A 26,099-nucleotide genomic window follows, 5' to 3' on the forward strand; every position below is an offset into this window, starting at 1 on the left:
CCTGTAATCTCAGCACTTTGGGAGGCTGAGGCAGGCAGATTAGTTGAGGCCAGGAGTTCAAGACCAGCCTGGCCAACATGGCAAAAACCCATCTATAAATAGCTGGGTGTGGTGCTGCGTGCCTGTAATCCTAGCTACTTGGGAGGCTAAAATTTTAGAAAATTTTCTAAATGAGAAGAACCCCACCCTTGACCACTATTATTGAACATGAATAGTTTTTAAAAATGGCTTTTGCCATAGACTTAGTAATGTTCCTTAATGAATTTAACCTAAAATTATAAGGCAGAACAGTGTTTATACCTGAAACTTGTACCGCAGTAAAGTCATTCAATGACATTTAACATTGTTTGAATCACAATGTCAAGGTGCTTTAATCACTTCTCGTGCTGTCAAAAGTTAAAAATCCGGATTTATATTCTCACACAAATTTGCGGTGGAAGTATTCTTGTACATGAATGTTCATAGCAGCATTATCTATATAATAACCAAAAAGTGAAAACATCCCCGTTGTCCGCCAATTGATGAATGGATTAACAAAATGTATCCATATGTATCCAAAATGTATCCATCATATCCATATGATGAAATACTATTCAGCCATAAAAAGGAAAGCAGTACTGTAACATGGATGAACCTTGAAAACATTATGGTAAATGAAAGAAGCCAGACAAATGGCCACATATTGTAGAATTCCATTTATATGAAATGTCCAGAATAGGCAAATCCACAGAGATAAAAAGTAGATTAGTGGTTGCCTCAGGCTGGGAAGTTGGGGGTTAGGGGTGGTGGTGACTACTCATGGGTATAAGATTTCTTTTTGAGATGATGGAAATGTTCTGGAATTAGTGGTGATGGTTACACAACTTTGTGAATACACTAAAAACTACTCAATAACACATTTTAAAAGGTGAATTTTATGTTATGTGAATGATATCAACTAAAAAAATAAGATACCTAAAAAATTAGGTACTCATCCGGAATAGTCATTAAAATCAAAATCATATTTAGAAACACACCTAATTCAGTATCATATATATATATATAGACTATATAATGCATAGTTCTTTATTTAGCTAGTCTTATACATACATATGTGTATATATACATATAAATGCATGCGTTATAGAAATGTAAATAATTTATATAATATTAAGGGTGTTGTGAGAAAGCCCACCAATCTTCATTGAGAAGCGACTCCCAGATCACAGGAGTCCCAGCTAACTTGGCCAAGACAAAGTAGGTTCTGGCAAGCTCCAGGCGCACCCCTGTATATCTTATCCTGATAGGACAGCCCGGAAGTTTATAAGACTTCTACTAACACGTGACCAGCGTAGCCACAGGGAAAAGGTTCAAGGCGCGCTGGTGACGTCATTTCGGCGCGACCGTCTGCTTGGCGTAGAGTCTTGATTGCTCCTGGGAACCATGCCGAAAGTAGTGTCTCGGTCAGTAGTCTGCTCTGACACTCGGGACCGGGAGGAATATGACGACGGCGAGAAGCCCCTCCATGTTTACTACTGTTTGTGCGGCCAGATGGTCCTAGTGCTGGGTGAGTAGCTGGGAACTGCGGGGGCGTCTGCCAGGAGCCAGACTTGGGTTCTTGAAGGCGAATTTCCTCTGACTGTGATCTGGGAACCACTTCTCGACGAAGATTGGTGGGTTTTCTCTCTCCGACGAAATCCTCCCTACACATCCCCGCCCCACTCCAGGGCATTTTTTTTTCCTGTTTTTTGTTTAGCCTTGTGACTCTGTATCCAGACCTTCCTCAAAACTAAACTCCTTCAGGAAAACAAAAATAGAAACACAAGCATATTGTATTTCCCTCTTAATCCACTGTCTTCAAAAACTACTGCCTCTAGAAACTTTATAACGTTTCTGCTGGATCCCAAGATGCTGCAGTTGCTCTTACGTTACAGCAAACGAAAATAAAACCCTCCCTTGATCCTGTATTCCCCTCCAGCTATAACCCCATTTCGTTGCTTCTTTTATAGCAAAGTTTCTCAAAAGAGTTGCCTATATTGGCTCTCTCTGCATCCTGACTTCTCATTCTCTCCTGACCTCACTTCAGATAGGCTTTCCTTCCCACCTCATCATTTTAACCGTATTTGGCAGAATTACTAACTGAACTCCATGTTAACAGTTCTAGTGGTCAGTTATCAATGTTCATTTTAATCCTTCTCTCAGTGGCATTTGACAGAGGTAATCATTTCATTCCTTTTGCAACACATTTTTTATTTGCTTCCAAGACTTCATACTCACCTGATTTTCCTCCTACCTCAGATTTTTCCCCTTCTTCTTCTTCTTCTTCTTTTTTTTTTTTTTCCTTTTTTTATTGAGATGGAGTCTCACTCTGCCGCCCAGGCTGGAGTGCAGTGGCGCAGTCTCGGCTCACTGAAACCTCTGCCTCCCGGATTCAAGTGATTCTCCAGCCTCAGCCTCCTGAGTAGCTGGGATCACAGGCGCCCGCCACCACACCCGGCTAATTTTTGTATTTTTAATAGAGACAGGGTTTCACTACGTTGGCCAGACTGGTCTCCAACTCCTGACCTCAGGTGACCCACCCGCCTCGGCCTCCCAAAGTGCTGGGATTACAGGCGTGAGCCACCACGCCTGGCCTTAGATTTTTCCCCTTCTTTTCTGGCTCCCTTTTCTCTCTCAGATTTTTAGGCATTCCAAGGCCCTATAGCTCAGTACTCTCACCTATTCTCACTCTGTACCCACCCCCTAGGTGATCTCATTCATTCCCAAGCTTTAAATACAACCGACGTGCTGGTAACTCCCAGATGTTCATCTTTAACCTGCACCTCTCTTGAGACTCCAATTGCCTATTCAACATCTCCACTTGAATGTCTAATGGGCCTCTCAAATATATGGTGCTGAAAATTGAATTCATGGCCCTCTACACCCGCTCTCCAATTGTTTCTCCTACAGTCATCCCTATTGCAGTCAGTAGTACCACTATTCATCCAGTATCTCAGACCAAAACCTGGAATCAGTCTTGACTTCTCTCTGTCACATACCTTACATCTGTCCAGTCCATAAGGAAATCCTGCAGGTGCTTTCATGAAAATGTATGCAGAATCTGACTGCTTCTTTTCACCTCCATTCCTTTTTTTTTTTCTGAGAGAGTCTCACTCTGTCACCCAGGCTGGAGTGCTGTGGCACGGTCTCAGCTCACTGCAACCTCCGCCTCCCGGGTTCAAGCGATTCTCCTGCCTCAGCCTTCCAAGTAGTACGCGCCACCAGGCCCGGCTAATTTTTTTTTTTTTTTTTTTTTTGAGACGGAGTTTCGCTCTTCTTGCCCAGGTTGGAGTGCAATGGCGCGATCTCAGCTCACTGCAACTTCTGCCTCCCAGGTTCAAGCGATTCTCCTGCCTTAGCCTCCCTACTAGCTGGGATTACAGGCATATGCCACCACACCCGGCTAATTTTGTATTTTTAGTAGAGACAGGGTTTCACTGTGTTGGCCAGGCTGGTCTTGAACTCCTGACCTCAAGTGATCCACCCACCTAGGCCTCCCAAAGTGTTGGGATTACAGGCGTGAGCCACCGCAGCCAGCCCACTACCTCCACTTCTAACACTGTAGTCCAAGCTACTACCATCTTTCACCTGGATTGGCACAATAGTCTCTTGCTCTCGCTGCTTCCACTGTTTTCTACATAGTAGCTACAGTCCTGTTCAAAACCAATGGTTTTATATAACACTGAGAATAAAACCAAAGTCCATCCATACCAAAACCCTTGATCAGGCCTGTGGCTACCTCTCAGGCTTCATCCCCTAACAGTCTTCCCCTTGCTCATTGCACTTCAGCCACAATGGCCTTTTTGCTTTTTCTCCATCATGTCAAAAGTGTTCCGGCCCCCCAGTGCCTTTGGAATTGGTATTTCTTCTGCCCCAAAAACTTTTCCCTCAGTCCCTCCTTACTTCATTCAGGTCTCTGCTGAAATGTCATTTCCTTAGAGAACCCTTCCCTGATTACCTTATCTAAAACAGCATCCCTGTCACTTTGTCCTCTTACCCTGCTTAATATTTAGCACTTAACCATTGCCCAAGATCATATTATAATTATTGTAAAATATGTTGCCGCTTCCACTGGAATGTAAGCTGCATCAGGGCCGGGAATTTTTTTTTTTGTTGAAACAGTGTCTAGCTCTTGTAGCCCAGGCTGGAGTGCAATGGCGTGATCTCAGCTCACTGTAACCTCCATCTTCTGGGTTCAAGCGATTCTCCTGCCTCAGCCTCCCAAGTAGCTGGGATTACAGGCATGCACCACCATGCCCAGCTAATTTTGTATTTTTTTAGTGGAGACGGGGTTTCTCCATGTTGGTCAGGCCAGTCGTGAACTCCCGACCTCAGGTGATCTGCCAGCCTCGGCCTCCCAAAGTGCTGGGATACAGGCGTGAGCCACCGCGCCTGGCTAATTTTTGTATTTTTAGTAGAAATGGGGTTCCACCATGTTGGCCAGGCTGGTCTTGAACTCCTGACCTCAGGTGATCCACCTGCCTTGGCTTCCCAAAGTGCTGGGATTACAGGCGTGAGCCACCGTGCCTGGCCACGGGGGAGACTCTATCTGCTTTGTTGTGTGCTGAATCTTCAGCACAGTGTTAGAACAGTGCCTGCTACCTAGAGGGCCCTCACATATTTATTGAAGAAATTAATTCTTGGTAAGGAGGTGTGGTGGAAACAGCATGGGCTTTTGAATCACTTAGAGTTGGATCTGAATTCTTGTTCTGCTTCTTATTAGATGCATGGTGTATCTCTTACCCTTTTTAACTTCAGTTCCTTCATCTTTAAAACAGGAACAACAAATCTCTACTTTAACCATTCATTGTGAAGAGTAAATGAGCTGACATGTAAACTGCCTAACGTTCTCTAACTCCTCTCTTCACCTCTTCTATTCATCTTGAATTACTCTGACCACTTGACTTTCTCAGTTATCCTTTAGGTATTTAATTTGCATTACATACATTTTCTTTTTTTTCTTTTTCTTTTTTTTTTTTTTTGAGAGACGGAGTCTTGCTCTGTTGCCCAGGCAGGAGTGCAGTGGTGTGATCCCAGCTCACTGCAACCCTCTGCCTCCCGGATTCAAGTGATTCTTCTGCCTCAGCTTCCCAAGTAGCTGAGACTACAGGTGTGTGCCACCATGCCCCGCTAATTTTTTGTATTTTTAGTAGAGACAGGGTTTCACTATATATTGGCCAGGCTGGTCTCGAACTCCTGACCTCAGGTGATCCACCTGCCACCTCGGCCTCCCAAAGTGCTGGATTACAGGCATGAGCCACCGCGCCTGACCCATTATATCAATTTTCAATCTGCTTTACAACTGTACCTAATTTGTTTACTGTGTTTTCATTGTTTTCAGATTAAAATTCTTCCAACTAGGATGGATCATTTGTATACCATATAATCACTTACCCTCTCTCCCCCCCCCTTTTTTTTTTGGACGGAGTCTTGCTCTGTTGCCCAGGCTGGAGTGCAATGGCATGATATTGGCTCACAGCAACCTCTGCCTCCTGGGTTCAAGTGATTCTCTTGCCTCAGCCTCCCAAGTGGGCCAGGCTGGTCTTGAACTACTCCCTCCCAGCTGGGCCAGGCTGGTCTTGAACTACTGACCTCAGGTGATCTGCCCATCTTGGCCTCTCAAAGTGCTGGGATTACAGGTGTGAGCCACCTCGCCTGGCCTCTTTTTTTTTGTTTGTTTTTTTAAACAGAGACAGGGTCTCGCTGTGTTGCCCAGGCAGGAGTACAGTGGCTATTCACAGGCAGAATCATGGGACATGACAGCATTGCACCCCTGGTCTCAAGCAATCGCCCTGCCTCATTCTTCTGAGTAGCTGGGACTATAGGTGCATGCCACCACACCCAGCCTCTCTCCTTTTCTTAGCACACACCCACTTTTCCCAGTGCTTCCTCGTAGGCGTTCCGGTATGCTTGATTGTGTCTTCTGATTCTAATGCATTATAACACAAACCAAATGCACTATGGTCACAGAAATACTCATAGAAACCTTAATTACAGTACTGGGAAGGACTTTTGAGATAATATCATCTACTCATCTTTCAAATGAGGCAAAAGTCTCTGAAGGAGGAAGTGATTTGCCAAAGATCACCAGGGTAGTAGCAGAGCTGGGACCAAATACCAAGGTCTCCTGACAGAAAGTCAGTTTTAGTTGGAACGTTCAATGATAGGTTTCAATAAGCATAGTAATTGTAGTAGAAAATTTTAGTGCTAGGGACCCCACTCAGAACTTCTCAGGATATTTTGCAGTGACTCATTTCCTATATTTTGCCGTGACTCTAGTGACCAAATCTCTCCATTCCTTCAGACTGCCAGTTAGAGAAATTGCCCATGAGGCCCCGGGACCGGTCCCGTGTGATTGATGCTGCCAAACATGCCCATAAGTTTTGTAACACAGAAGACGAGGAGACTATGTATCTGCGGAGGTAAGAGGTTGATGCTCCCTGTTTAGGATTTCCCTATTGTGTTGGAGTCTGTTTCTGAATAATATAAATATCACATCTATTGCTGAACAGGTCAGTTGGGCCCAATATTTTGACACTTGTAGTGGTTTTCTAACTTCTGTTAATGTAGTAATATCTTTATTGTGCTTTGTTGAAATGGTGCTCAGATGTGATTCCACTGCTTTTTTTTTTTTTTTTTTTGAGATAGAGTCTCGCTCACTCTGTTGCTCAGGCTGGAGTGCAGTGGTGTGACCTCGGTTTACCACAACCTCCACCTCCCAGATTCAAGCAACTCTGTTACCTCAGCTTCCCTGGTAGCTGGAATGACAGGCATGCACCACCACGCCCAGCTAATTTTTGTATTTTTAGTAGAGACAAGGTGTCACCATGTTGGCCAGGCTGGTCTCGAACTCCTGTCCTCAAGTGATCCTCCCTCTTTGGTCTCCCAAAGTGCTGGGTTTACAGGCGTAAGCCACTGTGCCCGGCCCCTCCATTGCTGTTTGATAGCTGTAGTTTGTTTACAATGTACAGGTTTGAATGAGTTCATTCAACCTGTAATCTTGTGGAGCATACCATGTGCCAGGCACTGAGCTAGGTACTGGATCTGCGAAGATGAATAAGGTATGATTTTTACCATTAAAGAGCTCGTGACTTTGAGGGAATGACTCCTGTTGTGATGGTCTTCTGAACACAAGGAAAAACAGGTAGGAGTGGGTCATTTGTCCTGAGTGGTGGCCAGGAAAGTCTTCAAAAGATGATGGCATTTGTGTTTAGCCTGAACTAGGATTTCACCAAGTAGGTGAAGGGAATGAAGAGCATTCCGGGTGGAAGGAATATGGAAGCATTAAAAACATCAAACATGGTGTGCTTTAGAAACCTGAATTGTCCTTTGTGACTGGAGCACAGGTTACTTTACAGGAAGGGGTTGATGCATACCAGGGTGAGGACAGAGTAAAGTACTGAAGTGGTCAAGTTTGGCCTTAATATGTAGGCAATGAAGAGCCATCTCCGTTTTTTGTTTTTTTTCTTTGGACAGAGTTTTGCTCTTGTTGCCCAGACTGGAGTGCAATGGTGTGATCTTGGCTCACTGCAACCTCCACCTCCCAAGTTCAAGTGATTCTCCTGCCTCAGCCTCCCGAGTAGCTGGGATTACAGGCACCTGCCACCACGCCTGGCTAATTTTTTGTATTTTTAGTAGAGATGGGGTTTCACTATGTTGGCCAGGCTGGTCTCGAAATTTTGACCTCAGGCGATGCACCTGCCTCTGCCTCCCAAAGTGCTGGGATTAGAGGCGTGAGCCACTGCACCCGGCCCATCTCTGTTTTTTAAGCAGTGGTGTGATGTGGTTAGCTCTGTTTTAGATTTGGGAGTCCTTGGTATATATGGGAAATTGAAACCTGGGAAGGGATAAAATTACAGAGTGTGGAGCAAGCAGAGAGGACTGAATATTTAAAAGGCAGACAAAAGAATTGGAACAGAACCAGAAGAACCTGGTGATGCGGAAAACAGAGGAGAGAGTATCAAGAAGTGTGTGTGGGTGTGACTAGGGAATGGTTACCAGCAGGTGCTAGAAGTCATGGAAAGGTCAATCCTAGGGAATTAAAATATCCATCCATTCATGCAACAATATTTCATTTACTGAGTTCCTACTGTGTTCCAGATACTATCCTAGAAGTCTGGAATATTCCAGTGTATTACTTTTCTAGAGCTGCCATAATAAAGTACTACAGGCTGAGTGTGGTGGCTCACACCTGTAATCCCAGCACTTTGGGAGGCTGAGGTGGGTGGATCACTTGAGACCGGGAGTTCGTAGTGAACTCCCATCTTTACTAGAAATACAAAATTTAGTTGGGCATGGTGGTGCATGTGCCTGTAATCCCAGTTACTCGGGATGCTGGCATAGGAGAATTGCTTGAATGGGGAGGCAGAGGTTGCAGTGAGCTGAGATTGTGCCACTGTACTCCAGCCTGGGTGACAGAGTAAGACTCTGTCTCAAAAAGTAAAAAAAATAAAGTACTACAGACTGGGTGGCCTAAAACAATAGAAATTGTTTAATAGTTGTAGAGGCTAGAAGTCTGAAATCAAGGTGTTGGTAAGTCCATGCTGTCTCTCAAGATTGTAGGGGAGAATCCTTCCTTGCCTCATTCCTGGTTTTTGGCGTTTACCAGCAATCCTTGGCATTCCTTGGCTTGTAATGTAAATGCATCACTCCAGCCACTGCTTGTATCGTCACATGGCATTGTCCCTTTGCCTGTTCTTTTCTTAGAAGGGCACCAATCATATTGGATTAAGGGCCCATCCTCCTCCAGTATGACATTATTTTAACTTAACTAACTGTATCTGCAACATCACTATTTCCAAATAAGGTCACATTCTGAGGTTCCTGGATGGATGTGAGTTTTTTTTCTTTTTTCTTTCTTTTTTTTTTTGAGATGGTGCGTGCTACCATGCCTGGCTAGTTTTTGTATTTTTAGTAGATACGGGTTTTCACCATGTTGGTCAGGCTGGTCTCAAACTCTTGGACTCAAGTGATCCTCCCACCTCGGTCTCCCAAAGTGCTGGGATCACAGGCATGAGCCACTGTGCTCGGCCAGAATGTGAATTTTTAAGAGTCACTATCTAATTCAGTACAACCAGTAAACAACAAAGAATCTTGCCCTTATGAAACTTTAGTGTTGAACCAGAAAAGGCTATAGGCTGACATCTAGCTACGTGTTTTCTTCTTTCTTTCTTTCTTTCTTCTTTCTTTCTTTCTTTCTTTCTTTCTTTCTTTCTTTCGTCTTTCTTTCTTTCTTTCGTCTTTCTTGTTTTCTTCTTTCTTTCTTCCTTTCCTTTCTTTTCTTTCTTTCTTTCTTCTTTCTTTCCTTTTCTTCTTTCTTTCTTTCTTTCGGAGTCTCGCTCTGTCGCCCAAACTGGAGGGCAGTGACGTGATCTCAGCTCACTGCAACCTCTGTCTCCTGGGTTCAAGTTATCCTCCTACCTCAGCCACCCATGTAGCTAGGATTACGGTTGTGCACCACCATGCCTGGCTACTTTTTGTATTTTTGGTAGAGACAGAGTTTCACCATGTGAAGCTGCTCTTGTGAGCCTCCTTCTCCTTTGGCCTTCTCAATCCTTTGGATTCTTTTTCTTCTGCGTGCCCCTCAAGTATTGGTATTCCACACGGTTCTGATCTTGCTTTTGTCCCTGCTCTCTTTATGCCTTCCTTGGGCATTCTTGTCACCTTACATGGCATTAGTTACACTTATGCTGATGATAAAATCTAAATCTGCCTACTGTGCCTTCCTGTATCCCAGAACTGTATAACCAGTTGCCTACTCTACCTCTTTTTTTTTTTTTGTTTTTTTGAGACGGAGTCTCGCTCTGTCGCCCAGGCTGGAGTGCAGTGGCCGGATCTCAGCTCACTGCAAGCTCCGCCTCCCGGGTTTACGCCATTCTCCTGCCTCAGCCTCCCGAGTAGCTGGGACTACAGGCGCCCGCCATCTCGCCCGGCTAATTTTTTGTATTTTTTTAGTAGAGACGGGGTTTCACCGTGTTAGCCAGGATGGTCTCGATCTCCTGACCTCGCGATCCGCCCGTCTCGGCCTCCCAAAGTGCTGGGATTACAGGCTTGAGCCACCGCGCCCGGCCTTACTCTACCTCTTTACCTGATGTCCTACCTTTCAGATCCAACATGATGAAGGCCAAACTCATCATTTCTCTACTGTGGACAATACCACAGATTGATTCACTCAGCACCACTCTGACACTCTTCTGCTACACCCTCTTATACATGAGTGTCTGTAAAGTTAGGGTGCATATTCCAGTCCCCTTCCCCACAACAACTAAGATTCTAAATATGACTTAGCTTTGGCCAAGCAAAAAAGATGGAAGTAGATGTCAGTTGATGGGTGACCTCAAGCCTTTTTTACCCTTTTTTTTTTTTTTTTTTGAGACGGAGTCTCGCTCCCTCACCCAGGCTGGAGTGCAGTGGCCGGATCTCAGCTCACTGCAAGCTCCGCCTCCCGGGCTCACGCCATTCTCCTGCCTCAGCCTCCCGAGTAGCTGGGACTACAGGCGCCCGCCACCTCGCCCGGCTAGTTTTTTGTAGTTTTTAGTAGAGACGGGGTTTCACCGTGTTAGCCAGGATGGTCTCAATCTCCTGACCTCGTGATCCGCCCGTCTCGGCCTCCCAAAGTGCTGGGATTACAGGCTTGAGCCACCGCGCCCGGCCGAAATGGTAGCTGCGAGGGGGCACCCGGATTTACCCTTTTATCCTTATTCCATCCTGCTTCTTAGGAAATGGACATGATAATTGGAGTACTAGCAGCCAGTCTGGGACTGGGAAGGAGAGGCCACAAGAATTGCAGAGCCTTTGCCCTGCTATCCTTGGGTCTCAACCAGTGCTCAGAACTGCCTTCCTCCTGATGTCTTTTACATGAGAGAACAAGCTCTTTTGTTGAAGCCATTGCAGTCAGGTCTCTATTACTATTAGTCAAATACTAGTCCTTCTTTTCCTTCTTCTTATGATGACACCAGGATTCATGCAGTGGCCCCAGCCAGAAATCTAGGAGTCAGTCCCTCTTTGTCTCATCTGTCCCCACCACCCCACCAGCCCCTGCATACATCTAGTCACTTGCCACGTACTGTCGATTCTGCCTTCTAGTCTCTTTTGTGGCTGCCTCCTCCTGTTCAGCCCTGCTGCACTGCCGTTATTCCAGTACCCAGAATCACTTGCTTAGACTACTGAGGTGGCCTCTTACCTGGTCTTTTGGTCTATAGTTTTGCTGTTCTTCAGTCTATCCTTTACTGCTTGAATTATCTGAAATACACATTATGTCAGTCACCTGCTTCAAATCTGTTAGTGACTCTTTATCACTTATAGCAATGCCTTTCAAACATTTTTAGATGAAAAATCCTTTCTTTAATTAAATTCTTACCCAGAAGTATAAATAAATAAGACTGATAAGCGGAAAGCTGTTCTGAGTGGGGAGGAGTCTAGCCCAATCCATTAAGGACTCCTCCCTCCTCCCCATCTGATTTCATTTAGGGATCATTGTGGAGTACAAGGAAAACACTCCTAGTTGGCTGGATAAAAATCTAAGCCTGAATGCACTCTATGATCTGTCCATTCTCATCTTCTAGTACTCTCTTTTTTTTTTTTTTTTAAAGAACAAACATTTATCATTTTATATCTTTTCAGCAATTCAAGAGCAAGCTTAGCTAGGTTGTTCTGGTCTCAGGAAGCTGCGATTAAGAAGATGACCATGTAAACAGTCATCTGAAGTCTTTTTTTTTTTTTTTTTTTTTTGAGACAGGGTCTCACTCTGTCACCCAGGCTAGAATGCAGTGGCACAATCACAGCTCACTGCAGCCTCGATCTCCTGGGCTCAAGTGATCCTCCCACCTCAGCCTCCTGAGGAGCTGGGACCATAGGCATGTGCCACCATGCCTGGCTAATTTTTAATTTTTTTTGTAAAGACAGGGTCTTCCTATGTTGTCCAGGCTGTTCCTGAACTCCTAGGCTCAAGCAGTCCCCCTGCCTTGTCCTCCCACAATGCTGGGATTACAGGTGTGAGCCACCATGCCTGGCCTGAAATCTTGATTAGGGCTGGAGATTCCTCTTCCTACCATGGTAGGCAGCTGAGTGCTAACTGTTGGCAAGAAGCCTCAGTTTCTCACCACAGGGATCTTTCCATAAGGCTGCTTGAGTATCCTCATGACATGGCAGCTGGATTCCCACAATGTAAGTAATTCAGGAGAGCAAGGCAAAAGCCGCAGTGTGTTTTATGGCTGTGACTCAGAAGGCATGCACAGTTGTTTCTGTGATGTCCTTTTGGTGTCACAAGTCAGTGCTATTCATTGTGGGAGGTGACTGTACAAGGGTGTTAGTACCAGGGACAAGGATCATTGGGGGCCACCTTAGAGGCTAGCTACCACAGCCAGAATGGAGAATTTTTTTTTTCTTGAGATGAAGTCTCACTCTGTTACCCAGACTGGAGTGCAGTGGCGCAATCTCGGTTCACTGCAACCTCCACCTCCTGGGTTAAAGTGATTCTCCTGCCTCAGCCTCCCGAGTAGCTGGGATTATAGGCATGCACCACCATGCCTGGCTAATTTTTGTATTTTCAGTAGAGACAGAGTTTCACCATGTTGGCCAGGCTGATCTCGAACTTCTGACCTCAAATGATCCACCCGCTTTGGCCTCCCAAAGTGTTGGGATTACAGGCGTGAGCCATTGTGCCCGGCCGAGAATATTTTGTTTTGCTTTTGGTCACTGAGTCTTCCCTATCTCATATATTCCTTGAGATTCAGGATAGGAAAGAAAATCAAGCTCAATTATCCCAAACATCTAGCTCATATTAATCACTTCTTTATAGTCATACCACTTGAAATTCTTACGTCATTTACATTAAAGTCTCATTTCAATAAGATGAACTTTTTGAGAGCAGGACCCTGCCTTATTTTTCTGAAACCCTTAGGACAGACATCTTGCCTGCTTCTTGGCACATAGTTAGAAATAGATACATTTTTATAAACTTGACAAAATCCAGTTTGTCATTGGTACTTGAAGATTAACTCATTGAGAAATATGCAGCCTCATTTATTTGATATTTCTATGCGTTTTGAAAGCTTGAACTTACGGGATTGGCTGACTTCAGGATTCTAGGAGAAGTTCATTCTCCGTGTGGTGAATCTCTCCCTTTAGTATGGGGTTGAATTTAGTCCCAGTGGGACCAGACAGGTTATACAGAACCAATAATATTGTTAGTGCTCTGGTCCCGTGATGTCAGTGAATTGGAGCACCTTTGACATAAGTAATACTTGTAAATGGAGAGGCAGAATGTTAAAGATGATGGTCAGCACAGTCTGTATAGTTATATCCCAAGCAGTACCACTTTGTGACTTTGGGCGAGTAATCTTTTAGGCCCCCAATTTCCTTATCCTTCAATTGGGAAAATAATACCCATGTGTTGTCAAAGAGCAACTGGAAGTCTCCTACAGTACCAGAAAGACCGTAAATAGTTATAATGACTTTGGAGAGCACTTTGGCAACATCCAGTATAGCTAAAGATGCATATAATGTATGCCTTAGCAATTCTACTTTTCATGTACACCTTAGCAAAGTGATTCTCAACCTTCGCTGTGTGCCAGAATCATCTGGAGGAGTTTTTGTTTTGTTTTGTTTTTTCATTCGTATGCCTCAGCTTTACCCTCAGAGACTCAGAGATTTCGTTTCTGTTTTCCTTTTTTTTTTTTTAAGACAGAGTCTCACTCTGTTACCCAGGCTGAAATGTAATGGCACGATCTCTGTTCACTGCAACCTCCGCCTCCCGGGTTCAAGCAATTCTTCCACTTTAGCCTCCTGAGTAGCTGGGATTACAGGCACCCACCATCATGCCTGGTTAATTTTTGTAGAGACGGGGTTTCACCATGTTGGCCAGGCTGGTCTTGAACTCCTGACCTCAGGTGATCTGCGTACCTCAGCCTCCCAAAGTGCTGGGATTACAGGCGTGAGCCACCGCACCCAGCCGAGATTTAGTTTCTTTTAAATTGAGTTATAATCTACATACCATAAAAGTCACCATTTTAAAGTGTATGATTCAGTGGTTTTAGTATGTTTGCAAGGTTGTGCAAAAGATTGGACACCTCTGCCCTAGAGAAAGGAATGCTGCACAGAGGCCAAGAAAAGGCTGAACAGACAGGCCTTGCTGGGTTTAGATCATGTGCTTTTCATCCAATCACATTTCTACATGGTTGTCAATCATGTCTCTAACAAAGCTTCCATAAAAATCCAGGAGGGCAGGGTTTAGGAAGCTTCTGGATGGCTGAATATGTGGAGGTTCCTGAAGGTTGGTGTGCCCAGGGAGGGCATGGAAGCTCCACACCACTTGCCCCTTACTCACCCTGCGCATCTCTTCTCTGTATCCTTTGTGATATCCTCTATAGTTAACTGATAAACATTAACTATTTCCCTGAGTTCTGTGAGCCACACTAGCAAATTAATCGAACCCAAAGAGGGGGTCGTGGGAACCCCAACTTGAAGTTAGTTGGTCAGAAGTTCTGGAGGCCTGGCTTGGCATGGCAGCTCCTGCCAGTAATCCCAGAACTCTGGGAGGCCAAAGCGGGCAGATCACTTGAGTTCAGGGGTTCAAGACCAGCCTGGCCAACATGGCGAAACCCTGTCTCTACAAAAAAAATTACAAAAATTAGCAGGGCGGCTGGGTGCGGTGGCTTATACCTATAATCCCAGCACTTTGGGAGGCTGAGGCAGGTGGATCATGAGGTCTGGAGATCGAGACCATCCTGACTAACACGGTGAAACCCCGTCTCTACTAAGAATACAAAAAATTAGCCAGGTGTGGTGGCACACACCTGTAGTCCCAGCTACTCGGGAGGCTGAGGCAGGAGAATCGCTTGAACCTGGGAGGCGGAGATTGCAATTTGCCGAGATGTGCCATTGCACTCCAACCTGGGTCACAGAGCGAGACTCAGTCTTAAAAAAAAAAAAAGTTTTGGAAGCCTGGACTTGCGACTGGTATCTGGTTGGTGGCCGGTCTTGGGGCCCAAGCCCTCAACCTGTGGTATCTGACACTGTGTCCGAGTAGACAGTGTCAGAACTGAATTGGAGGACACCTAGCTGGCATCCATTTATTGGAGTATGGGGTTTTCCCCACACACATTTGGTCACAGAAGTCGTCTTCTGTGTTGAGGGTTGTTGTGGTATGAGATCAGAGGAAAAACCCAGTTTGACAGAGTTTTTCCCAAACAACTGGCATTCACCAATAGAGCATCTGCCTCAGTTGTACTGCCTGCCTGCCCGCTTCATCGTTCCTCCCTCCTCTCTGCCCTGGCCAGTCAAGTTGGAGGGGAACCTTAGGAAGGATGGGGAAACAGAGGAAGTAGATAGAAATTCTTTTTTTTTTTTTTTTTTTGAGACGGAGTTTTACTCTTGTTGCCCAGGCTGGAATGCAGTGTTGCAATCTCGGCTCACTGCAATCTCCGCCTCCTGGGTTCAAGCGATTCTCCTGCCTCAGCCTCCTGAGTAGCTGGGATTACAGGCACGTACCACCATGCCTGGCTAATTTTTTGTATTTAGTAGAGATGGGGTTTCACCATGTTGGTCAGACTGGTCTCGAGCTCCTGACCTCAGGTGATCCACCCGCCTTGGCCTCCCAAAGTGCTGGGATTATAGCTGTGAGCCACCGCGCCCGGCCCCCATTTTTAAATTGGTGTATTTGTCTTTCTGTTGTTTAGTTGTAAGAATTCTATATTATGCATACTAGTCCCTTATCATATATATGATTTGCAAATATTTTATTTCATTCTGTGAATTGTTTTCTCACTTTTCTGATAATATTCTTTAAAGCACACAAGTTTTAAATTTTTATCATCCTATTTATCTGATTTTTGTCTTCCATTGCTTGTGCTTTGGGCGTCATATCTAAGAAATGGCCAGGCATGGTGGCTTACGCTTGTAATCCCAGCACTTTGGGAGGCCGAGGTGGGTGAATCATTTGAGGCCAGGAGTTTGAAACTAGCCTGGCCAACATGGCGAAACCCCATCTCTACTAAAAATACAAAAATTAACCAGGCGTGGTGGTGCACACTTGTAGTCTCAGCTACTTGGGGCTGAGGTAGAAGAGAATCGCTTGAACCCGGTAGGTAGGTGGAGGTTGTAGTGAGCCAGCCGAGATCGTACCACTGTACTCCAGACTGGGTGACACAGCCTGAATCTGTTTCAAAAATAAAGAAGAAATGTTTGCCTAATCCAAGCATATGAAGATTTGCAGCTGTGTTTTCTTCTAAGAGTTTTATAGTTTTACTACTTACATGTAGGTCTTTGATTCATTTTGAGTTAATTTTTGTGTATAGTAGGAGGCTAAATTTATCCTTTTGCATGTGGCTATCTAGTTGTCCCAGGACCTTTTGTTAAAAAGACTGGGTTTTTCTCCCTTAATGGTCTTGGCACCCTTATTGAAAATCAGTTAACCATATATGTATGGGTTTATTTTAGACTCTCAGTTCTATTCCATTGACCTGTATGTCTGTCCTTATGCCAGTACCACCCTGTCTTTATTACTGTAGCTTTTTAGTCAGTTTTGAAATTGGGAAGTGTGAGTTCTCCAACTTTGTTTTTGTTTTTCAAGATTGTTTTGGCTGTACTGGATTTCTTCCAATTCCATATTAATTTTAGGATCAGCTTAAATTTCTGTGAAAAAGCCAGCTGGAATTTTGAAAGGGATTGTGTTGAATCTGGAAATTCTTTCGAGGAATATTGCCACCTTAACAATATTAAGTCTTCCAATCCATGAACATCAAAATGTGTTTACATTTATTTAGGTCTTCTTTAATTTCTTTTGGTAATACTTTTTAGTTTTCAGTGTACATTTCTTGCACTTCTTTTGTTAAATTTATTCTAAGTGAATAGAAGTAGTGAGAGTGGCATATTTATCTTGTTCCTGATTTTAGGGGGAAAGCTTTCAGTCTTTCACCATGAAGTATGATGTTAGTTTATGTGGTGTTATGATTTGAATGTGTTCCCAAAAGTTCATATATTGGAAACTTAATCTGTCTGCCCTATGAATGAATTAATGAGGCTCTGCTCTTATGCATGGATTAATGTTGCTGGCATGTGAGCAGGTCTGTTATTGCAGGAGCGGCTTTGTTTTAAAACCAAGCTTTCTCACACTCACTTGCCCTTCCGCCATGTTATGATGCAGCATGAAGGCCCTTGCCCAACGCCGGAGCCATGCTCTTATGCTTCCCTGCTTTCAGAACTGTGAGAAATCAATTTCTTTTATTTATAAATTATCCAGTCTGTGGTATTATGTTACAGCAACAGAAAATGCACTAAGATGCAGGTAAACAGATGTGGGTTTTTCAGAGATGTCCTTTATTAGGTAGAGGAAGTTCCCTTCTATTCTTAGTATATTGAAGGGATTTTGAATTTTGTCAAGCACTTTTTCTATATGTCTATTGAAATGATTATGTTTTTCTCTTTCATTCTATCAATATGATGTGTTAAATTCTTTTTAGCTTTATTGAGGTATAATTGACAAAAATTGTATGTGTTTAAGGGATACAGCTTGATATTTTGATATACATGTACATTGTGAAATATCACCACAATTAAGCTAATTAATGTATCTGTCACCTCACAGTTACCATTTTCTTTGTGTGTGTAGGTAGTGAGAATACTTTAAAAATTTAGAATGTACAATACAGTATTGTTAACTATAGTTATGATGCTGTACATTAGATCTCCAAAACTTACTTATCTTACGTAACAGAAACTTTATACCTGTTGAACAACAACCTCCCATTTCCTCCACCTTCAGCCCCTGGCAGTCACCATTCTACTCTCTGCTTCTGTTGAGTTTGACTATTTTAGATTCCACAAACAAGTGAGGTCATGCAGTATTTGTCGTTCTGTGTTTTGCTTATTTCACTTAGCATAATGTCCTCCAAGTCCATCCATATTATCACAAATGGCAGGATTTCCTTCTTTTCGTAAGGTTGAATAATGTTCTGTTGTGTGTGCATGTGTGCGTGCGTGCCACCTTTTCTTTATCCATTTAGCCATTGATAGACATTTAGGTTGCTTCCATATCTTGGCTATTGTGAATAATGCTGCAATGAGCATGGGAATGCACATATCTCTTTGAGATACTGAACTCATTTCCTTTGGATATATACCAAGAAGTGGGATTGCTGGATCATAGGGTAGTTGTCTAATTTTCTGAGGAATATCCCATACTGTGTTCTATAATGGCTGTACTAATTTACGTTTTCACCAGCACACCAGCAGTGTGTAAGGGTTCCCTTTTCTCCACATCCTCCCTAACACTTAACTTTTGTCTTTTTTTTTTTTCTGAGACAGAGTCTTACTCTGTCACCAGGCTGGAGTGCAGTGGTACAATTTCGGCTCACTGCAATCTCCACCTCCCGAGTTCAAGTGATTCCCCTGCCTCATCCTCCCTAGTAGGTGGGACTACAGGTGCATGCCAACATGCCTGGCTAATTTTTTGTATTTTAGTAGAGACGGAGTTTCACCATGTTGGCCAGGATGGTCTCGATCTCCTGACCTTGTGATCCACCTGCTTTGGCCAGTGCTGGGATTACAGGCATGAGCCACTGCACCCAGCCTTGTCTTTTTGATAATAGCCATTCTAACTACTGGAGTGAAGGGATATCTCATTATGATTTTTTTTTTTTTTTTTTTTTTGAGACAGGGTCTCACTCTGTTGCCCAGGGTGAAGTGCAGTGGTGCAAGCTTGGCTCACTGCAACCTCTGCTTCCCAGGTTCAAGCGATTCTCCTGCCTCAGCCTCTCAAGTAGCTGGGATTACAGGTGTGTGCCACAACACCTGGCTAATTTTTGTATTTTGAGTAGAGACAGGGTTTCACCATGTTGACCAGTCTGGTCTCGAACTCCTGGCCTCAAGTGATCTGCCCATCTTGGCCTCCGAAAGTGCTGGCATTCCAGGCGTGAGCCACCACGTCTGGCCCTCATTATGGTTTTGATTTGCATTTCCCTGATGATTAGTCTTTTCATATACCTGTTGGCCATTTGTATGTCTTGGAGAAATGTCTATTCAGGTCATTGACCATTTAAAAACTCAGGTTAATTATTTATTTGCTGTTGAGTTGTATGAATTATTATGTGAGAAAAGAAGATTGGTTTGACCACAGAAAAACCTAAAATTTCCACATGGTGGAAAAAGTCAAAGACAAATGACAAACTAGAGAATAAACAAGTCCCCTTCATTATTTGCAAGATTCCTTAATGTAAAATTAAAAGGTAACTGAATAAACAAAGGACATGAACTAACAGTTCGAAACAAAGAAAATGCAAATGACTATTAATATATGAAAAGAGTGTAACTTTACTCCTAAAAAAAGAAATGCAAATTAAAAGATTCCATTTTTCACATATGAGAATGGCAGTGACGCAATTTAATGGCATACAGTGTTTGTGAGACTGTAAGGAAACAGGAACTCTCAGTATATTGGTAGTGTGAGTCTCAATTGGTTCAACTTCTATAGAGAGAAATTTGGCAGCATCTACCAGAATTTAAAATGTACACACTTCTAGGAATTCATCCAACACGTAAAAGACATTTTGGTTCATCTATACAAAGGAATACAATGTGGTCCTTGTAAAGAATGAAGTAGCTCTTTATCTGTTGATAGGAATATATATATATATATATATATATATATTTATTTATTTAACCAAGTTATATTTTTAAGTGAACGAAAGTAGAGAACACTGTATATTTGTTTAAAAAGGAAAAAAAATATTTTCTTTATGTACCATTCAGAGTTCTTTGCTTATATATGCATCAGCTATCTCTAGGATGAACAGAAGAAACCAGAAACAGTATTTGCCTCTGGGGAAGGGAACTGGGTGGGTGGAGGATGAGTGGGGAAGATATTTTTTGTTTTATACTCTTATGTATACCATATGCATATATTACCTATTACAAAGTTGAAACAAGGGGAGGGGAAGTGAGGAGACCAGTCAGGACAAGCTGTTACAGTCGTCCAGGGAGTTGATAATGGTGGTGTAGGCTAAGATAGTGGCAGGAACGTGGAGACAAGCAGACAGATTCAAGGTCTTTTCTTGGAGATAAAATCCATAGGATTTGCTGATGAAGTAGCTGTGGGAGATGAGGGGAAGAGAAGAATCAAGGATGAGTCCCAGGTTTCTGTTAAGCAGCCGTGTGGGTGGAATTGAGTCCTTGTGTATATGACTTGGTGTCTAAGGTGGTATTGTGTGGGCTCTTGAGCTTGACTGCCTGGGCTTAAATTCAACCTCTGCTTCCTAGCTCCACGACTTTGGGCAAGCCATGTAATGCTCTGTGGGCCTAGTTTCCTCATTTGTAAAGTGGGAATAAATAATATGACCTACCTCACAGAGTTGTTGTAAGGATTAAATGAGTTAATACATGTATACTTTTTTTTTTTTTTTTTTTGAGATGGAACCTTGTTCTGTCACCCAGGCTGGAGTGCAGTGGCGTGAACTCGGCTCACTGCAACCTCTGCCTTCCAGGTTCAGGTGATTCTCCTGCCTCAGCCTCCTGAGTAGCTGGGATTACAGGCACCCACCACCATGCCCGGCTAATTTTTATATTTTTAGTAGAGACGGAGTTTCCCCATGTTGGCCAGGCTAGTCTCGAACTCAAATGATCCACCTACCTGGGCCTCCCAAAGTGCTAGGATTGCAGGCGTGAGCCACCGTGCCCAGCCGAGTTAATACATGTATGCTTTAGAATAGTTCTTGGCACATAGTAAAGGGTTTATAAGTGGTTGCTGCTATTATTGTTGTTATTACTGCAACTACTATTGCTACCTGTGATTATGACTATGCTGCTCCTCCTCTTCCTCTTCCTTTGTCAGGGAGATACCTGACCCATTTCAGGGGCTTCCATAAATGTTACAGGAAGGGAGGAATGTTGAACCAATGAGTTGATCTATAAAATGAAAACCTTTTAAAGGCCCTCTTAGCGTTTGAAGAAATGGGATAGTAAAGTTGATACATTATGAGATTTGTTCATATCTTTTTATTTTTTAACTTCCATTTTCTGTGCAGACCTGAAGGCATTGAACGACAGTACAGGAAGAAATGTGCAAAGTAAGTATTAACAATGTGGGTTTCTCCAAGCATAGGCAAGTAGAGGCATAATGTGTTAGGAAAATAATTATTTGGATACAACTCTCCATTATGTCTTTTTGTTTTTTTTTTGAGATGGAGTCTTGCTCTGTCGCCCAGGCTGGAGTGCAGTGGTGCGATCTCGGGTCACCGCAACCTCTGCCTCCTGAGTTTAAGTGATTATCCTGCCTCAGCCTCTCTAGTAGCCGGGATTACAGTCACATGCCACCATGCCCGGCTAATTTTTATATTTTTAGTAGAGACAGGGTTTTGACATGTTGGTCAGGCTGGTCTCGAACTCCTGACCTCAGTTGATCCGCCACCTCGGCTTCCAAAACTGCTGGGGTTACAGGCCTGAGCCACCTTGCCCGGCCCCCATTGTGTCTTTATCCTTATAATCTCAACTGCCTTCAGACTTCAACTAAGCACAAATACCAGTATGTTCCCCAAAGAGGCTAGTCAAAGTTATATCTTTGACCAGATGGCCAGAAAAATGATTTTTTTTTTTTTTTTTTTTTTTTGAGACATAGTCTTGCTCTTGTTTCCCAGGCTGGAGTGCAGTGGCGCCACCTCCACTCACTGCAACCTCTACCTCCCAGGTTCAAGCAATTCTCCTGTGTCAGCCTCCCAAGTAGCTGGGATTACAGGCATCCGCCACCACGCCTGGCTAATTTTTGTATTTTGAGTAGAGACGGGGTTTTGCCATGTTGGCCAGGCTGGTCTCGAACTCCTGATCTCAGGTGATCCACCCGCCTCAGCCTCCCAAAGTGCTGGGATTATAGGCGTGAGCCAACACACCCAGCCTAAGTGATTCTTATCAGGTAGAGGTAGTTTTAGGAAACACTGAGAAAAGCCAATCATTAGTTTATGCCACAAACAGAAATATTACCAGAGTCTAAGCACACTTTGCAAATTGCTGTTTTGGGAATTTGGATTATGAGACTTCGCAGAAATTCACTGTGCCATTGCAGGTGTGGACTGCCGCTCTTCTACCAATCCCAGCCGAAGAATGCTCCCGTTACCTTCATTGTGGATGGAGCGGTAGTCAAGTTTGGCCAGGGCTTTGGGAAGACGAACATATATACTCAGAAACAAGAGCCTCCTAAGAAGGTAATTAACCATTGAAAGAGAGACTGCTTAATATAGCTCTAGATTTAGCTCATGTTTTGAAATAAGATTATAGTGCACAAGAAACTGCTCTTTATGGATATATTCTTTTTATTTCTTTTTATTGTCTTTTTCTTGCTTTTATTTCTTTTTCTTTTTTCTTTATGGTTATATTCTTATACTTTATTTTTATTTTTTAAAAGTTAAAAACAATTTGGGGGGTACATAGATGCACATATTTATGGGGTACATGAGATATTTTGATACGGGTATGCAGTGTGTAATAACATCATGGGGTATTCATGGGGTATTCATCCCCTCAAGCATGTATATGGATGCATTCTTTATTAATCAGGTGCCATTTTTGTGTATAAACAGACGCTATGTAATTGTAACACCTGTTATGTGTTTTCTGTTTTCTACAGTTGCCTCATGAGTAAGGTTAGAAATTGTGTGGTTTTTACTCACATTAATTTCCTTTAAATTTTCCTCTTTTTATGGAGAGATGTCATCTGTTATTTTACAGATTTTTTTTGAACAATTAAAAACAGTGAATTAGGCTAATTAAAAAATATGTTCCAAGCTGGGCATGGTGGCTCATGCCTGTAATCCCAGCACTTTGGGAGGCAGAAGTGGGAGGATCACTTGAGGCCAGGAGTTTGAGACCAGCCTGGGCAGCATGGCGAGACCCTATCTCTACAAAAAATAAGAAGTAAATTGGCTAGGTGTGATGGTATTCACCTATATAGTTCTAGCTACTCAGGAGACTGAGGTGGGAGGATCACTTTAGCCCGGGAGTTTGAGGTTACATTCAGCTGATTGTGCCACTGCACTCCAGCCTGGGTGACAGTAAGACCCTGTCTCTTAAAAAAAAAAATTAATTGGATGGGTGCAGTGGCTCACGCCTGTAATCCCAGCACTCTGGGAGGCCGAGGCGGGCAGATCACCTGAGGTCAGGAGTTCGAGACCAGCCTGACCAATATGGAGAAACCCCGTCTCTACTAAAAATACAGAATTAGCTGGGCGTGGTGGTGCATGCCTGTAATCCCAGCTACTTAGGAGGCTGAGGCAGGATAATCGCTCGAACCCAGGAGGTGGAGGTTACGGAGCTGAGATTGCGCCATTGCACTCCAGGCTGGGCAACAAGAGTGAGACTCCATCTCAAAAAAAAAAAAAACAGTAATTAAAAATAAATTTTAAGAACCCATGATGGACCATGCATAGTGTCTCTTGCCTGTAATCCTAGCACTTTGGGAGGCCGAGGCAGGAGGATTGCCTGAGGCCAGGAGTTGGATACAAGCTTGAGACATTAAGCGTTAAGGATACTTTTTTATACCTTCCGTCCTTTTTTTTTTTTATTTTTTTTTTTGCGAGACCCAGTCTCTACAAAAAATGTAAAATTAGCCAGGTGTGGTGGCATATGCCTATAATCCTAGCTAAGTGGGAGGCTGAGGCAGGAAGATCACTTGAGCCCAGGAGTTTGAGGTTGCAGTGAGCTATGCTTGCACCAGTGTATCCCAGCCTGGGCAACAGAGTGAGACCCTGTTTCAAAAAAATAAAGTAAGTAATAATAAAATAAAGAGCCTTTGATGGCAAATGTTAGAAAAATATGTAAATAAAAACATTGGCACTTTTAAATAGGTCAGCTTGTCCCAAAGAGGTAGTGTTTCCCCCAGTACCCACAGCCCCTCACACAGGTGTGTGTGCACACACTCACGGCTCATGGATCCTGTTTTGACGAACCGGACTGACTTCTTGCCTGCCACTCCAGGTGATGATGACCAAACGGACCAAAGACATGGGCAAGTTCAGTTCTGTCACTGTGTCTACCATTGATGAAGAGGAAGAGGAGATTGAGGCCGTAAGTATCTCTGGTCTTAAGGAAACTGGAATTTGGGGGGAAGGGTGCGAGGAAAGGGGACTCTAGAGCTGGAGCGTTGGAGTAGTAGAAATATTAGAGACTTCACTTTTAGACCCTGCTTTGCTGATAAGAAACTGTGGGCTGGGCGCGGTGGCTGACACCTGTAATCCTAGCAGTTTGGGAGGCCGAGACGGGTGGATCATGAGGTCAGGAGATCAAGACCAGCCTGGCCAACATGGTGAAACCCCGTTTCTACTAAAAATACAAAAAAATTAGCTGGGCGTGGTGGTGCGCGACTATAATCCAAGCTACTCAGTAGGCTGAGACATGAGAATCGCTTGAACCAGGAGGTGGAGGCTGCAGTGAGCCGAGATTGCGCCACTGCACTCCAGCCTGGGGACAGAGCAGGTCTCTGTCTCAAAAAAAAAAAAAAAGGAAAAGAAACTATGACAGTGAGCTCATTCCTGTTTCCTTGAATCTCAGAGACATCTGTAAAATGATAACGAAGGAGTTGGATGAGATCAGTGATTTTTTTTCCCCACATACTATTTTTAGAGATGCCTTAGAGGGCAAAGTCCTCATCTCTCTTAATTTGAGAAACTACTGGACTGAATGATTTCAGGTTCCTTCCAGTCCAACTCTGATGATTTGTGAGTCTGCCCTCAGTAGTAGTAGCAATTACCTTTATGGTTCTTCAGTATAATATTGATGGCGAGATGTCATCTACTGTTTTACAAATGTTTCGGTTAAAATGTAAATGCTACCGAAGAATTACTGGAACCCGGGAGGTGGAGGTTGCAGTGAGCCGAGATGATGTCACTGCACTCCAGCCTGGGCAACAGAGTCAGTTTCCGTCTCAAAAAAAATAAAAACAAAAAACAAAAAAAACAAATCCACCTCCCTCCTCCCAAAAAAATACCCTAAATGCTCCTGGATTACTGAAAAGATGGAAAATGGAAAAGGAACAGAGTCCTGCCATTTTAGTCATGATTTCATGATTTGAGTAGTATACATTATGACTTCAGGTCTTTGTTGTTATTCCTTGGTGAGACTTCTGGTTTAAGGATGCTCCTTTTTTCCTTCAGAGGGAAGTTGCTGACTCATATGCACAGAACGCCAAAGTGATTGAAAAACAGCTGGAGCGCAAAGGCATGAGCAAGAGGCGACTGCAAGAGCTGGTGAGTAGCAGGGGGTAGCAAGGTGCTGGGGCCCAATCGTTTGGATGTCTTGGTCTGAAAGACCTTCCAGCAGGCAGGGAAATCTTTTAGGAAATCTGTTGGGAGTTTCTAGAGTAGTTGGCTGCCAGTTTTATAACCCTGGTCTGTGACTGTCAGTATACCCTACTCTGTAGTAGTGACCCCAGGATCTAGGCCCTAAATCATGATACTTGTTATAGCCCTAACTAGGATGATATTTAATTTAATTTAATTTAATTTAATTTAATTTAATTTATTTATTTTGGAGATGGAATCTCACTCTGTTGCCCAGGCTGGAGTGCCGTGGTGCAGTCTCAGCTGCGCTGATTTCCTATGGCCACAGCCTTGTCTTTTTGCCCATTTTGCCTACAAATAGCATTTTGTGTGTGTGTGCTATAACATCAGAAAGGTTGGAAAGTAGATGTTAGAGGTATATAATGATTTGGGAACCATGATTCTAGTTTGTACACTAAATGAACATAAGGGAGAGTATTTGGGTTGGTTAGAATAAGGAAGGAAGATAATTTTGTGTCATGTATCAAGACATACACTTTTTTTTTTCTTTCTAGGCTGAACTGGAAGCCAAGAAAGCGAAAATGAAGGGGACCTTGATTGACAACCAATTCAAATAACCAGGCCTTTTTCTGAGCCCTAGACTGGAGGCAAGCATTTAGATCAGGAGGCAGAGTAATTTCTTGATTACATAGTTGGACTCTTATTTGTGTCCTAGCAGAAGGCTTTACGTTGTTTCCCATTGGTTCTCCTACATTCAGTGAGGTCTTTAACTGAGTCCATTTGACTTTCTTTCTTTTTTTTTGAGACAGAGTCTTGCTCTGTCGC

The 26,099-nt window shown here is 43.4% G+C and overlaps 1 protein-coding gene across 1 annotated transcript; it reads left to right on the forward strand.

Annotated features, from left to right (window-relative positions):
- Positions 1 to 1,335: 1,335 nt before the first annotated feature.
- CUNHXorf56 (chromosome unknown CXorf56 homolog) lies at positions 1,336 to 26,099 on the forward strand. The gene is made up of 7 exons (XM_033201264.1): positions 1,336 to 1,546; positions 6,323 to 6,440; positions 21,036 to 21,077; positions 22,067 to 22,205; positions 23,974 to 24,063; positions 25,149 to 25,241; positions 25,829 to 26,099. Exons 1-7 carry the CDS (start codon positions 1,423 to 1,425, stop codon positions 25,889 to 25,891), a joined length of 669 nt encoding a protein of 222 aa, XP_033057155.1. The 5' UTR covers positions 1,336 to 1,422; the 3' UTR covers positions 25,892 to 26,099.

This window comes from Trachypithecus francoisi, unplaced genomic scaffold (genome assembly GCF_009764315.1).
Source record: "Trachypithecus francoisi isolate TF-2019V2 unplaced genomic scaffold, Tfra_2.0 Lachesis_group6, whole genome shotgun sequence".
Classification (NCBI taxonomy): Eukaryota; Metazoa; Chordata; class Mammalia; order Primates; family Cercopithecidae; genus Trachypithecus; species Trachypithecus francoisi.